Below are 12500 nucleotides of genomic sequence, written 5' to 3' on the forward strand. Positions count from 1 at the left end.
ATTTTCTACACATTTAAAGTTAGTCGTGTTCTTAAATCTGGATTTGTGTCATAATTCTCTTCTGAAAGAAATCTACAATTATTATTATTATTATTGTTGTTGTTGTTGTTGTTGTTATTATTATTATTATTATTATTACAGGGCACTCAAGTTTTGAAGTGTGACATCTCCAACCCCCAAACACCCCCTCCCCCCAAAATTCAATAACAAAAAAAAACAAAAAACTTGATTGATGATTGAGGACAATGTCCCGTCCAGAGACATGATTGAGGACAATGTCCCGTCCAGAGACATGATTGAGGACAACATCCCGTCCAGAGACAAACTGTTTCCTGTTCAGGTTTTGTTCAAACCGACCATCAAAAATTCCCTCGCTAATGAATGTTTTTTTCATCCGTTGTTGTGTTAAATCTTACCCAGATACAATAGTGCTATTTTCTGATTGGCTGTTGTGTCGCCTCTTGTTTTGATTGGCTGATAAGTGTCAGGCTCGACTAAGAGCTCCAGGGGAGACACGCTCGGTTCCTGCCCGTTTCCATAGAGACAGCAGTGCGGACTGATACGTTTTGGGCGCTGCGGCTTATTAAGTATATGATAAATAGTCAAAAAGTTTTTCTGTGTCAGAAATACGATGTGTGGGGGGAGAGCGTGAGAAAAGACCGACATGAGGGACGTCACGTTAATGCGTCACACTTGACAGCCCTGTTATTATCTCCATCCATCAAAGTCCACACTATTTAAGGTTTCTCACACACACATACACGCACACACACATGCATACAAACACACACAAACACACACAAACACACAAACACACTCACCAGGCCGTCCTCATAAAGTTTAGTCATCCATCCTTTTTTGAAGTTCAGCAGATCAGGCTGTAAAATGAAATAAATAAATAAATTCAACACAAATCCATGCAGCTAACAGCTAACAGCTAACGGCTAACAGCTAACGGCTAACAGCTAACCTCTCGCCTGTGTTCACACAGTAACCCTGAAGAACACTGAAGAGACGTTTACTCTGTAAACAGAAGCAGAATGTAGTAACACCATACAAACCTGTTCCTCCTTTAATCTCTACACTTTATATATCTTTAATTCTCTGATACTTTTATGCCACAGTTATTAGCAAAGCACTGCATATCGTCACCTAATCACTGTCAGCTAATAGCTAGGAAACTGGAACTAGCTGGAAGTTAAATGCTAGTAAATAATCAGTAAATAATCAGCTAACATAAGTACAGAAGAAACACACGGTATTTCTACAGCAACACATTTCATTAATCATAACAACGATTTAATAAAATAATAAAAGTAAAATGAGTGATTTTAGTGATTATACGTCACAGTTGTGTATCTGCAGTGTTTACAGCAGCACGTCACAGCTAGATTAAATAAATGTCCTGTAGGAAAAACATACGTGTGTCTAAACAAATAAAAGTTACTGAACAACTGTGTGTCCTGAAAGGAAGTAAAAAAAACATACAGACTGTCTATCTATCTATCTGTCTGTCTATCTATCTGTCTGTCTATCTATCTGTCTATCTATCTATCTATCTATCTATCTGTCTGTCTGTCTGTCTGTCTGTCTGTCTGTCTGTCTGTCTGTCTGTCTATCTATCTATCTATCTATCTATCTATCTATCTATCTATCTGTCTGTCTGTCTGTCTGTCTGTCTGTCTGTCTGTCTATCTGTCTGTCTGTCTGTCTGTCTGTCTATCTGTCTGTCTGTCCTACACACACTCCAGTTAGAGATGAGTTTAAAATCTGAGTACCTTATTCTTATTCAGCTTCATCTGTGTAGATGTCTTCACACACATCTGTGTTTCCTTCCGTATTACTGCTTATGAATTGTGTGTGTGTGTGTGTGTGTGTGTGTGTGTGTGTGTGTGTGTGTGTGTGTGTGTGTGTGTGTGTGTGTGTGTGATAAATAGGGAGTGTGTGTTTCAGCTTTCAGAAGTTTTGACGCTGCTAACAGCTATTTATATCAGGGGAGTGCGAGGTGTGGGGTAAGTATGACGGATACACTGGCAGCTAAATATGATACACACACACACACACACACACACACACACACACACACACACACACACACAACATACTAAAAAACACTTATAGACTATCCTGTTAAAAGCATTAAACCCTTTATACTTAACGGGAAGTAGTTTGTATTTATTAGTTGAATATTTTTCTCTCACCGTCATTGATGACTCTGTAATTCGGCGATCCAGACTTTTAGCTCTTCTGTAAACAGACATTTTTCCAGAAAAATCCGTTACTGAGCCTGAAGTACCAGCATCCAATGAGAGGTCCTAACAAAGAGAAAGTGCAGCAATGTCAGAAGCGTACATGTTACTGTACAGGTGTGTGTGTGTGTGTGTGTGTGTGTGTGTGTGTGTGTGTGTGTGTGTGTGTGATGTTACTGTACAGGCGTGTGTGTGTGATGTTACTAGCATACCTGTTACTGTACAGGTGTGTGTGTGTGTGATGTTACTAGCGTACCTGTTACTGTACAGGTGTGTGTGTGTGTGTGTATGTGTGTGTGTGTGTGTGTGTGTGTGTGTGTGTATGTGTGTGTGTGTGTGTGTGTGTATATGTGTGTGTGTATGTGTGTGTGTATATGTGTGTGTGTGTGATGTTACTGTACAGGTGTGTGTGTGTGTGTGTGTGTGATGTTACTGTACAGGTGTGTGTGTGATGTTACTGTACAGGTGTGTGTGTGTGTGATGTTACTGTACAGGTGTGTGTGTGATGTTACTGTACAGGTGTGTGTGTGTGTGATGTTACTGTACAGGTGTGTGTGTGTGTGTGTGTGTGTGTGTGTGTGTGTGTGTGTGTGTGTGTGTGTGTGATGTTACTGTACAGGTGTGTGTGTGATGTTACTGTACAGGTGTGTGTGTGTGTGTGATGTTACTGTACAGGTGTGTGTGTGATGTTACTGTACAGGTGTGTGTGTGTGATGTTACTGTACAGGTGTGTGTGTGTGTGTGTGTGTGTGTGTGTGTGTGTGTGTGTGTGTGTGTGTGTGTGTGTGTGATGTTACTGTACAGGTGTGTGTGTGTGATGTTACTGTACAGGTGTGTGTGATGTTACTAGCGTACCTGTTACTGTACAGGTGTGTGATGTTACTAGCGTACCTGTTACTGTACAGGTGTGTGATGTTACTAGCGTACCTGTTACTGTACAGGTGTGTGTGATGTTACTAGCGTACCTGTTTCTGTACAGGTGTGTGATGATGTTACTAGCGTACCTGTTACTGTACAGGTGTGTGTGATGTTACTAGCGTACCTGTTACTGTACAGGTGTGTGTGATGTTACTAGTGTACCTGTTACTGTACAGGTGTGTGTGATGTTACTAGCGTACCTGTTACTGTACAGGTGTGTGTGTGTGATGTTACTAGCGTACCTGTTACTGTACAGGTGTGTGTGTGATGTTACTAGCGTACCTGTTACTGTACAGGTGTGTGTGATGTTACTAGCGTACCTGTTACTGTACAGGTGTGTGTGATGTTACTAGCGTACCTGTTACTGTACAGGTGTGTGTGATGTTACTAGCGTACCTGTTACTGTACAGGTGTGTGTGTGTGATGTTACTAGCGTACCTGTTACTGTACAGGTGTGTGTGTGTGTGTGTGATGTTACTAGCGTACCTGTTACTGTACAGGTGTGTGTGATGTTACTAGCGTACTTGTTACTGTACAGGTGTGTGTGATGTTACTAGCGTACTTGTTACTGTACAGGTGTGTGTGATGTTACTAGCGTACCTGTTACTGTACAGGTGTGTGTGATGTTACTAGCGTACTTGTTACTGTACAGGTGTGTGTGATGTTACTAGCGTACCTGTTACTGTACAGGTGTGTGTGATGTTACTAGCGTACTTGTTACTGTACAGGTGTGTGTGATGTTACTAGCGTACCTGTTACTGTACAGGTGTGTGATGATGTTACTAGCGTACCTGTTACTGTACAGGTGTGTGTGTGATGTTACTAGCATACCTGTTACTGTACAGGTGTGTGTGATGTTACTAGCGTACCTGTTTCTGTACAGGTGTGTGATGATGTTACTAGCGTACCTGCTTCTGGACAGGTGTGTGATGTTACTAGCGTACCTGTTACTGTACAGGTGTGTGTGTGTGATGTTACTAGCGTACCTGTTACTGTACAGGTGTGTGTGTGTGATGTTACTAGCGTACCTGTTACTGTACAGGTGTGTGATGATGTTACTAGGGTACCTGTTACTGTACAGGTGTGTGTGATGTTACTAGCGTACCTGTTACTGTACAGGTGTGTGTGATGTTACTAGCGTACCTGCTTCTGGACAGGTGTGTGATGTTACTAGCGTACCTGTTACTGTACAGGTGTGTGTGATGTTACTAGCGTACCTGTTACTGTACAGGTGTGTGATGATGTTACTAGCGTACTTGTTACTGTACAGGTGTGTGATGATGTTACTAGCGTACCTGTTTCTGTACAGGTGTGTGTGATGTTACTAGCGTACCTGTTACTGTACAGGTGTGTGTGTGATGTTACTAGCATACCTGTTTCTGTACAGGTGTGTGATGATGTTACTAGCGTACCTGTTACTGTACAGGTGTGTGATGATGTTACTAGCGTACCTGTTACTGTACAGGTGTGTGTGATGTTACTAGCGTACCTGTTACTGTACAGGTGTGTGTGATGTTACTAGCGTACCTGTTACTGTACAGGTGTGTGTGTGATGTTACTAGCATACCTGTTTCTGTACAGGTGTGTGATGATGTTACTAGCGTACCTGTTACTGTACAGGTGTGTGATGATGTTACTAGCGTACCTGTTACTGTACAGGTGTGTGTGATGTTACTAGCGTACCTGTTACTGTACAGGTGTGTGTGATGTTACTAGCGTACCTGTTACTGTACAGGTGTGTGTGTGATGTTACTAGCATACCTGTTTCTGTACAGGTGTGTGATGATGTTACTAGCGTACCTGTTACTGTACAGGTGTGTGATGATGTTACTAGCGTACCTGTTACTGTACAGGTGTGTGTGATGTTACTAGCGTACCTGTTACTGTACAGGTGTGTGATGATGTTACTAGCGTACTTGTTACTGTACAGGTGTGTGTGATGTTACTAGCGTACCTGTTACTGTACAGGTGTGTGATGATGTTACTAGCGTACCTGTTTCTGGGTAGGGAGACGCCTCTCACTGCGTCCTGTTCTCTGATTGGTGGATTGACTGGAGGAAGAGGACAGTTCTGTTGTGTCCATGTGCTCCAATGTATCTGTTGACTGTTGTGTCTCAAACCGTTCAATCACCTGAGTACGTCTGACACACACACACACACACACACACACACAAAGTATCTATAATAGAACTAAATGAACTCATTTAAATGCCTTTAACTACTAAACAATAAAATATATATAAAATATACTTTACTATTTCATTTGAAATTAAGACAGATTTAAAGGTAAATAAAAAAAAGAATAAAAATGTATGTATTTAGCCATAAATTAACCTCATAAAAACAGTCTAAATAAAATGTTCGTGTGTGTGAGTGTGTGTGTGTGTGTGTGTGTGTGTGTGTGTGTGTGTGTGTGTGTGTGTGTGTGTGTGTGTGTGTGTGTGTGTTAAAGAAAGAAGGCAACAGAAGGAAGCATGGCGGAAAGCACTCAGGAATCCAGGAACAGCAGTGATGAGCAGCAATGTGTGTGTGTGTGTGTGTGTGTGTGTGTGTGTGTGTGTGTGTGTGTGTGTGTGTGTGTGTGTGTGTGTGTGTGTGTGTGTGTGTGTGTGTGTTTAAAATGAGAAAAAGCAGAGGAATCAGTGGCCGTGGCAGAAGGCAGGAGGCTGATGTTCAGGGGGCGCCTGAAAGAGAGAAGAAAAAGATAAAATACAGACTGAGAGAGAGGGTAAGAGAATGAAAGAAAGAAAGAAGAAAGAAAGAAAGAAAGAAAGAAAGAAAGAAAGAAAGAAAGAAAGAAAGAAAGACGAACAGAAATAAAGACAGCCAGTGAAATGAAGACAGCAGTATCAGTGCTCCCAGGGTGATGACCATAGTCACCAACGGATATTATCATGTAATTAAATTTTATGTGTGTATATGGGGAGTGTGTGTTTGATGTGTGTGTATTTGATGAGTTTGTGTTTGATGTGTGTGTATTTGGTGAGTGTGTATTTAGTGAATGCGTGTATATGGTGAAAGTGTGTATTTGGTGAGTGTGTGTATTTGATGTGTGTGTATTTAGTGAGTTTGTGTATTTGATGTGTATGTATATGATGTTTGTGTGTATTTAGTGAGTGTGTGTATTTGATGAGTGTGTGTGTATTTGATGAGTGTGTGTATATGATGTGTGTGTATTTAGTGCGTGTGTGTATTTGATGTGTGTGTATTTGGTGAATATGTGTATTTGGTGAATATGTGTATTTGATGTGTGTGTATTTGATGTGTGTGTATTTGATGTGTGTGTATTTGATGTGTGTGTGTATTTGGTGAATGTGTGTATTTGATGTGTGTGTATTTGGTGAATGTGTGTATTTGGTGAATGTGTGTATTTGGTGAATGTGTGTATTTGATGTGTGTGTATTTACATCATTTACATTTACATGTACAGCATGTGACAGACCCCTTATCCAGAGCGACGTACATAAGTGCTTAAATCTCTAATACTGAATACATTAATGCTGCTCACTAGGTTACAGACTTAAGATACCATGAGTTTAAAACATTTGTTCAAAGTTACAATGAAAAAAAAAAATTGTCAAAGGGTTTTTTTTTTGTTTTTTTTTAAATGCAAAGGATAAGGAAAGAAGTGCTAGTTGAAGTGCTTCCTGAATAAGTAGGTCTTCAACCGCCGCTTGAAAATATCCAGTGACTCAGCTGTCCGGACCTCTAGGGGAAGTTCATTCCACCACCTTGGTGCCAGTACAGAGAAGAGTCTTGTAGTATACTTGCCTCTTACCCTGAGAGATGGTGGAACCAGTCGAGCAGTTCTGGTAGATCGGAGGTTGCGGGGTGCAGTGCGAGGAATGATGAGGGCTTTGAGGTAAGAGGGAGCTGGTCCATTTTTGGCTTTGTAGGCCAGCATCAGTGTTTTGAATCTGATGCGTGCAGCTACCATAAGCCAGTGGAGGGATCGCAGCAGCGGGATGGTATGTGAGAACTTTGGCAGGTTGAAAACAAGACGTATTGCGTTCATAGGTAGACCTGCCAGCAGCGCATTGCAGTAATCCAGTCTAGAAATGACAAGAGACTGAACAAGTACCTGGGCAGTCTGTGTGGACAAAAATGGCCGAATCCTTCTAATGTTGTAGAGAAGAAACCGACATGAGCAAGTCACATTTGCAACATGAGAGGAAAAGGACAGTTGATTGTCCATGGTTACCCCAAGGGTGTGAGCTGTGGCTGAAGGGGAGATCAGATCGTTGTGCAAGGATATAGTAAGATCATGACCTGGGGATGAATCACATGATGATCAGCAGTTCAGTTTTACTAGGATTGAGCTTTAACTGATGAGCAGTCATCCATGATGAAATTTCTGCCAGACATGCTGAGATCCGGTCAGATGCTGTGGCATCGGAGGGTGGGAAAGAGAAGATAAGTTGTGTATCATCAGCATAGCAGTGGTAAGAGAACCCATGTGATGAAATAACTTCACCAAGAGAGTGAGTATACAGGGAGAAAAGAAGAGGACCAAGTACTGAGCCCTGTGGGACGCCAGTGGAGAGTCTGCGTGGAGCAGATGTCACTCCCCTCCATGTTACCTGATATGAGCGTCCTTCCAGGTAGGAGGCAAACCATTCCCAAGCTTATCCGCAAATCCCAAGACTCTTGAGGGAGGATAAGAGAGTTTTGTGGTTGACCGTATCAAACGCTGCTGAAAGGTCAAGGAGGATAAGGACGGATGACAGTTTGGCTGATCTAGCAGCATGTAGCTTCTCAGAGACATCCAAAAGGGCTGTCTCTGTAGAGTGAGCTGCTTTAAAGCCAGACTGTTTGGGATCTTGGAGGTTGTTCTGTGAGAGATAGACAGACAGTTGATTATAGACAATGCGTTCAAGAATTTTTGAAAGAAATGAGAGAAGTGATACCGGTCTGTAGTTACTGATGTCTGATGGATCCAGAGCAGGTTTCTTTAGGATGGGAATAACCCTTGCTCTCTTGAAAGTAGTTGGTACCTGACCAGATGCTATGGATCTATTGACGATAGTGGAAATGAAGGGCAAGAGGTCTTGTGAGATGGTCTGGAGCATAGTGGTAGGGAGTGGATCCAATGGGCAGGTGGTAGGATTGCAGGACTGGATGAGTTGTAAAATCTCTTCTGCTGCCACAGTTGAGAAATGTGACAACGAAGGTGTAGGGGAATCCATACTCTGAGATGTAAGTGCAGTCGGGGCTGAAGTGAAGGTCCGGCAGATTTCCTCAATCTTCTCCTGGTAGAAAGAAGCAAAGTCTTCTGCAGTCAGGGAGGATGAAGAAGGTGGAGCCGGGGGGTTGAGCAGAGAAGAGATGATGTTGTGGAATTTCCGAGGGTCATGTGAGGAAGCTTCAAGCTTTTCCTTGTAGAAGGAAGTCTTGGCAGAAGTCACATCTGAGGAGAACTTGACAAGAAGTGTTCTGAAAAATCAAGATCTGCATCAAGTTGTGATTTCTTCCACTTTCTCTCTGATGATCTTAGCTCTCTTCGATTGTTGCGCAGCACATCTGAAAGCCAAGGCGAATGTGTGTATTTGATGTGTGTATGTATTTGGTGAATGTGTGTATTTGATGAGTGTGTCTGTCTTTGGTGAATGTGTGTATTTGATGAATATGTGTATTTGATGACCCCTCCTTGAACCGCCACCTTATTGTGGTGGAGGGGCTTGCGTTTAAGGTCCGTGACGTCACCTGGTATGGCCCCACCGTGGAGCCAGGCCTGGGGTTGGGGCTCGCATGCGAGCACCTGGTGGCCAGGTCTTACCCCATGGGGCCCGGTCGAGCTCAGCCTCAGGAGCGACGTGGGGCCGATCTCCCGTGGGCCCACCACCTGCAGGCGGAACTGTAACAGGCTGATGCATTGTGGATTGGGTGGCAGTTGAAGGCGGGGGGCTCAGCAACCCAATCCCCGGACTTGGAATCTGGCTCTAGGGACATGGAATGTCACCTCACTGGGCTGGTGCGAGAGGCTGAGAGATACCGACTAGAGATAGTTGGGCTCGCCTCCATGCACAGCTTGGGCCCTGGAACCCAACTCCTCGAGAGAGGCCGGACTCTCTACTACTCTGGAGTTGCCCGCAGTGAGAGGCGGCGGGCTGGTGTGGGCTTGCTCATAGCCCCCCAGCTCAGCCGCCATGTGTTGGAGTTCACCCCGGTGAACGAGAAGGTCATTTCCCTTCGCCTTCAGGTTGGGGAGAGGTCTCTCACTGTTATTTGTGCGTATGGGCCAAATGGCAGTGTAGAGTACCCGACCTTCTTGGCATCTCTGGGAGGGGTGCTGGAAAGTGCTCCGACCGGGGACTCCGTCATTCTACTGGGGGACTTCAACGCTCACGTAGGCAACGACAGTGACACCTGGAGGGGCGTGATTGGGAGGAACGGCCCCCCGACCTGAACCCGAGTGGTGTTCTGTTATTGGACTTCTGTGCCAGTCACAGTTTGTCCATAACGAACACCATGTTCAAGCAGAAGGGTGTCCATCAGTACACGTGGCACCAGGACACCCTAGGTCAGAGGTCGATGATCGACTTTGTGGTTGTTTCATCTGACCTTCGGCCGTATGTCTTGGACACTCGGGTAAAGAGAGGGGCGGAGCTGTCAACTGATCACCACCTGGTGGGGAGTTGGATCCGATGGCAGAGGAGGAGGTTGGACAGACTTGGCAGACCCAAACGTACTGTGAGGGTCTGCTGGGAACGTTTGGCAGAGTCTCCGGTCAGAGAGATCTTCAACTCCCACCTCCGGCAGAGCTTCAACCAGATCCCGAGGGAGGATGGAGACATTGAGCCCGAGTCCTGCTAAGGGCTGTCTGGTCCTTATATAACCGGAGCAGGAGTTTGGTTCGCATTTCCGGCAGTAAGTCAGACTTGTTCCCGGTGCATGTTGGACTCCAGCAGGGCTGCCCTTTGTCACCGGTCCTGTTCATTACTTATATGGACAGGATTTCTAGGCGCAGTCGGGGGCCGGAGGGAGTCTGGTTTGGGGACCACAGGATTTCGTCTCTGCTTTTTGCAGATGATGTTGTCCTGTTGGCTTCCTTACATCAGGACCTTCAGCGTGCACTGGGACGGTTTGCAGCCGAGTGTGAAGTCCGAGGCCATGGCTCTCAGTCGAAAAAGGGTGGCTTGCCCCCTTCAGGTTGGTGGAGAGTCCCTGCCTCAAGTGGAGGAGTTTAAGTATCTTGGGGTCTTGTTCACGAGTGAGGGAAGGATGGAGCGGGAGATCGACAGGTGGATCGGTGTATCTTCTGCAGTGATATACCAGTCTGTTGTGGTGAAGAAAGCTCAATACACACAGAGCTCAATTTACCAGTCGATCTACGTTCCTACCCTCACCTATGGTCATGAGCTTTGGGTCATGACCGAAAGGACAAAATCCCAGATACAGGCGGCCGAAATGAGTTTCCTCTGTAGGTCGGCTGGGCGCCTTAGAGATAGGGTGAGGAGCTCGGTCACGCGGGAGGAGCTCAGAGTATTGACGCTGCTCCTCCACATCGAGAGGAGTCAGCTGAGGTGGCTCGGGCATCTGCACAAGTGTGTATTTAGTGAGTGTGTCTATTTGATGAGTGTGTGTGTTTAGTGAGTGTGTGTATTTGATGTGTGTGTATTTGATGAGTGTGTATACTTGAGGTGTGTGTATAGTGAGTGTGTGTATTTAGTGTGTGTATTTGATGTGTGTGTATTTAGTGAGTGTGTGTATTTGATGTGTGTGTGTATTTAGTGAGTATGTGTATTTGGTGAGTGTGTATACTTGAGGTGTGTGTGTATAGTGAGTGTGTGTATTTAGTGTGTGTATTTGATGTGTGTGTATTTAGTGAGTGTGTGTATTTGATGTGTGTGTGTATTTGGTGTATGTGTGTATTTGGTGAGTGTGTGTATTTAGTGAGTGTGTGTATTTGGTGAGTGTGTGTATATGAGGTGTGTGTGTATTTGGTGAGTGTGTGTATTTAGTGAGTGTGTGTATTTGGTGAGTGTGTGTATATGAGGTGTGTGTGTATTTAGTGAGTGTGTGTATTTAGTGAGTGTGTGTATTTAGTGTGTGTATTTGATGTGTGTGTGTGTGTATTTAGTGAGTGTGTGTATTTGGTGAGTGTGTGTATATGAGGTGTGTGTATTTGGTGAGTGTGTGTATATGAGGTGTGTGTGTATTTAGTGTGTGTATTTGATGTGTGTGTGTGTATTTAGTGAGTGTGTGTATTTGGTGAGTGTGTGTATTTATTGAGTGTGTGTATTTGGTAAGTGTGTGTATTTGGTGTGTGTATATAGTGAGTGTGTGTATTTAGTGAGTGTGTGTATTTGGAGAGTGTGTGTATTTGGAGAGTGTGTGTATTTGGTGAGTGTGTGTATTTAATGAGTGTGTGTGTTTGGTGTGTGTGTGTGTGTGTGTGTGTGTATTTAGTGAGTGTGTGTATTTAGTGATTGTGTGTATTTAGTGAGTGTGTATTTAGTGAGTGTGTGTATTTAGTGAGTGTGTGTATTTGGTGAGTGTGTGTATTTGGTGAGTGTGTGTATTTGGTGAGTGTGTGTATTTATTGAGTGTGTGTATTTGGTGTGTGTGTATTTAGTGAGTGTGTGTATTTAGTGAGTGTGTATACTTGATGTGTGTGTATTTAGTGTGTGTGTGTATTTAGTGTGTGTATTTGATGTGTGTGTGTATTTAGTGTGTGTGTGTATTTAGTGTGTGTATTTGATGTGTGTGTGTATTTAGTGTGTGTGTGTATTTAATGAGTGTGTGTATTTAGTGAGTGTGTGTATTTAGTGAGTGTGTATACTTGATGTGTGTGTATTTAGTGTGTGTGTGTATTTAGTGTGTGTATTTGATGTGTGTGTGTATTTAGTGTGTGTGTGTATTTAGTGTGTGTATTTGATGTGTGTGTGTATTTAGTGTGTGTGTGTATTTAATGAGTGTGTGTATTTAGTGAGTGTGTGTATTTAGTGAGTGTGTATTTGGTGAGTGTGTGTATTTAGTGAGTTTGTGTATTTAGTGAGTGTGTGTATTTAGTGAGTGTGTGTATTTATGAGTGTGTGTATTTAGTGAGTGTGTATTTAGTGAGTGTGTGTATTTAGTGTGTGTGTATTTAGTGAGTGTGTGTATTTAGTGAGTGTGTGTATTTAGTGAGTGTGTGTATTTGAGTGTTTTAGCGAATACACTGAGAGTTACAGTGTTGAGTCAATGTACTGTAGTACTACAGTGTGGCACTAGATGGTGCTAAACTCTACCAATTACAGTCTACATTGTAGTAAGAGACACAGACTGTGCCATGTTGACTGAGGCTGACAGAACAACATTACCCACAATGCACAGGGTTACACTAGACAGCAG

General features: G+C 43.6%; 1 protein-coding gene across 6 annotated transcripts in view; it reads right to left on the reverse strand.

Annotated features, from left to right (window-relative positions):
- si:ch73-103b11.2 (ninein) overlaps window positions 1-12500 on the reverse strand; it is a 69781-nt gene that overhangs the window by 25684 nt on the left and 31597 nt on the right. For 5 of the 6 annotated variants that reach the window (XM_047810700.1, XM_047810701.1, XM_047810703.1 and 2 more), the window contains 3 exons: window positions 5161-5308; window positions 2202-2315; window positions 822-878 (listed from right to left, as the gene is read on the reverse strand). In XM_047810700.1, coding sequence (XP_047666656.1) covers window positions 822-878; window positions 2202-2315; window positions 5161-5308 — 319 coding nt within the window. Of the gene's footprint in view, window positions 1-821; window positions 879-1778; window positions 1882-2201; window positions 2316-5160; window positions 5309-12500 lie in introns of those variants that run through there. The other variant, XM_047810705.1, reaches the window with a different exon arrangement.

This window comes from Tachysurus fulvidraco, chromosome 3, assembly GCF_022655615.1.
Source record: "Tachysurus fulvidraco isolate hzauxx_2018 chromosome 3, HZAU_PFXX_2.0, whole genome shotgun sequence".
Classification (NCBI taxonomy): Eukaryota; Metazoa; Chordata; class Actinopteri; order Siluriformes; family Bagridae; genus Tachysurus; species Tachysurus fulvidraco.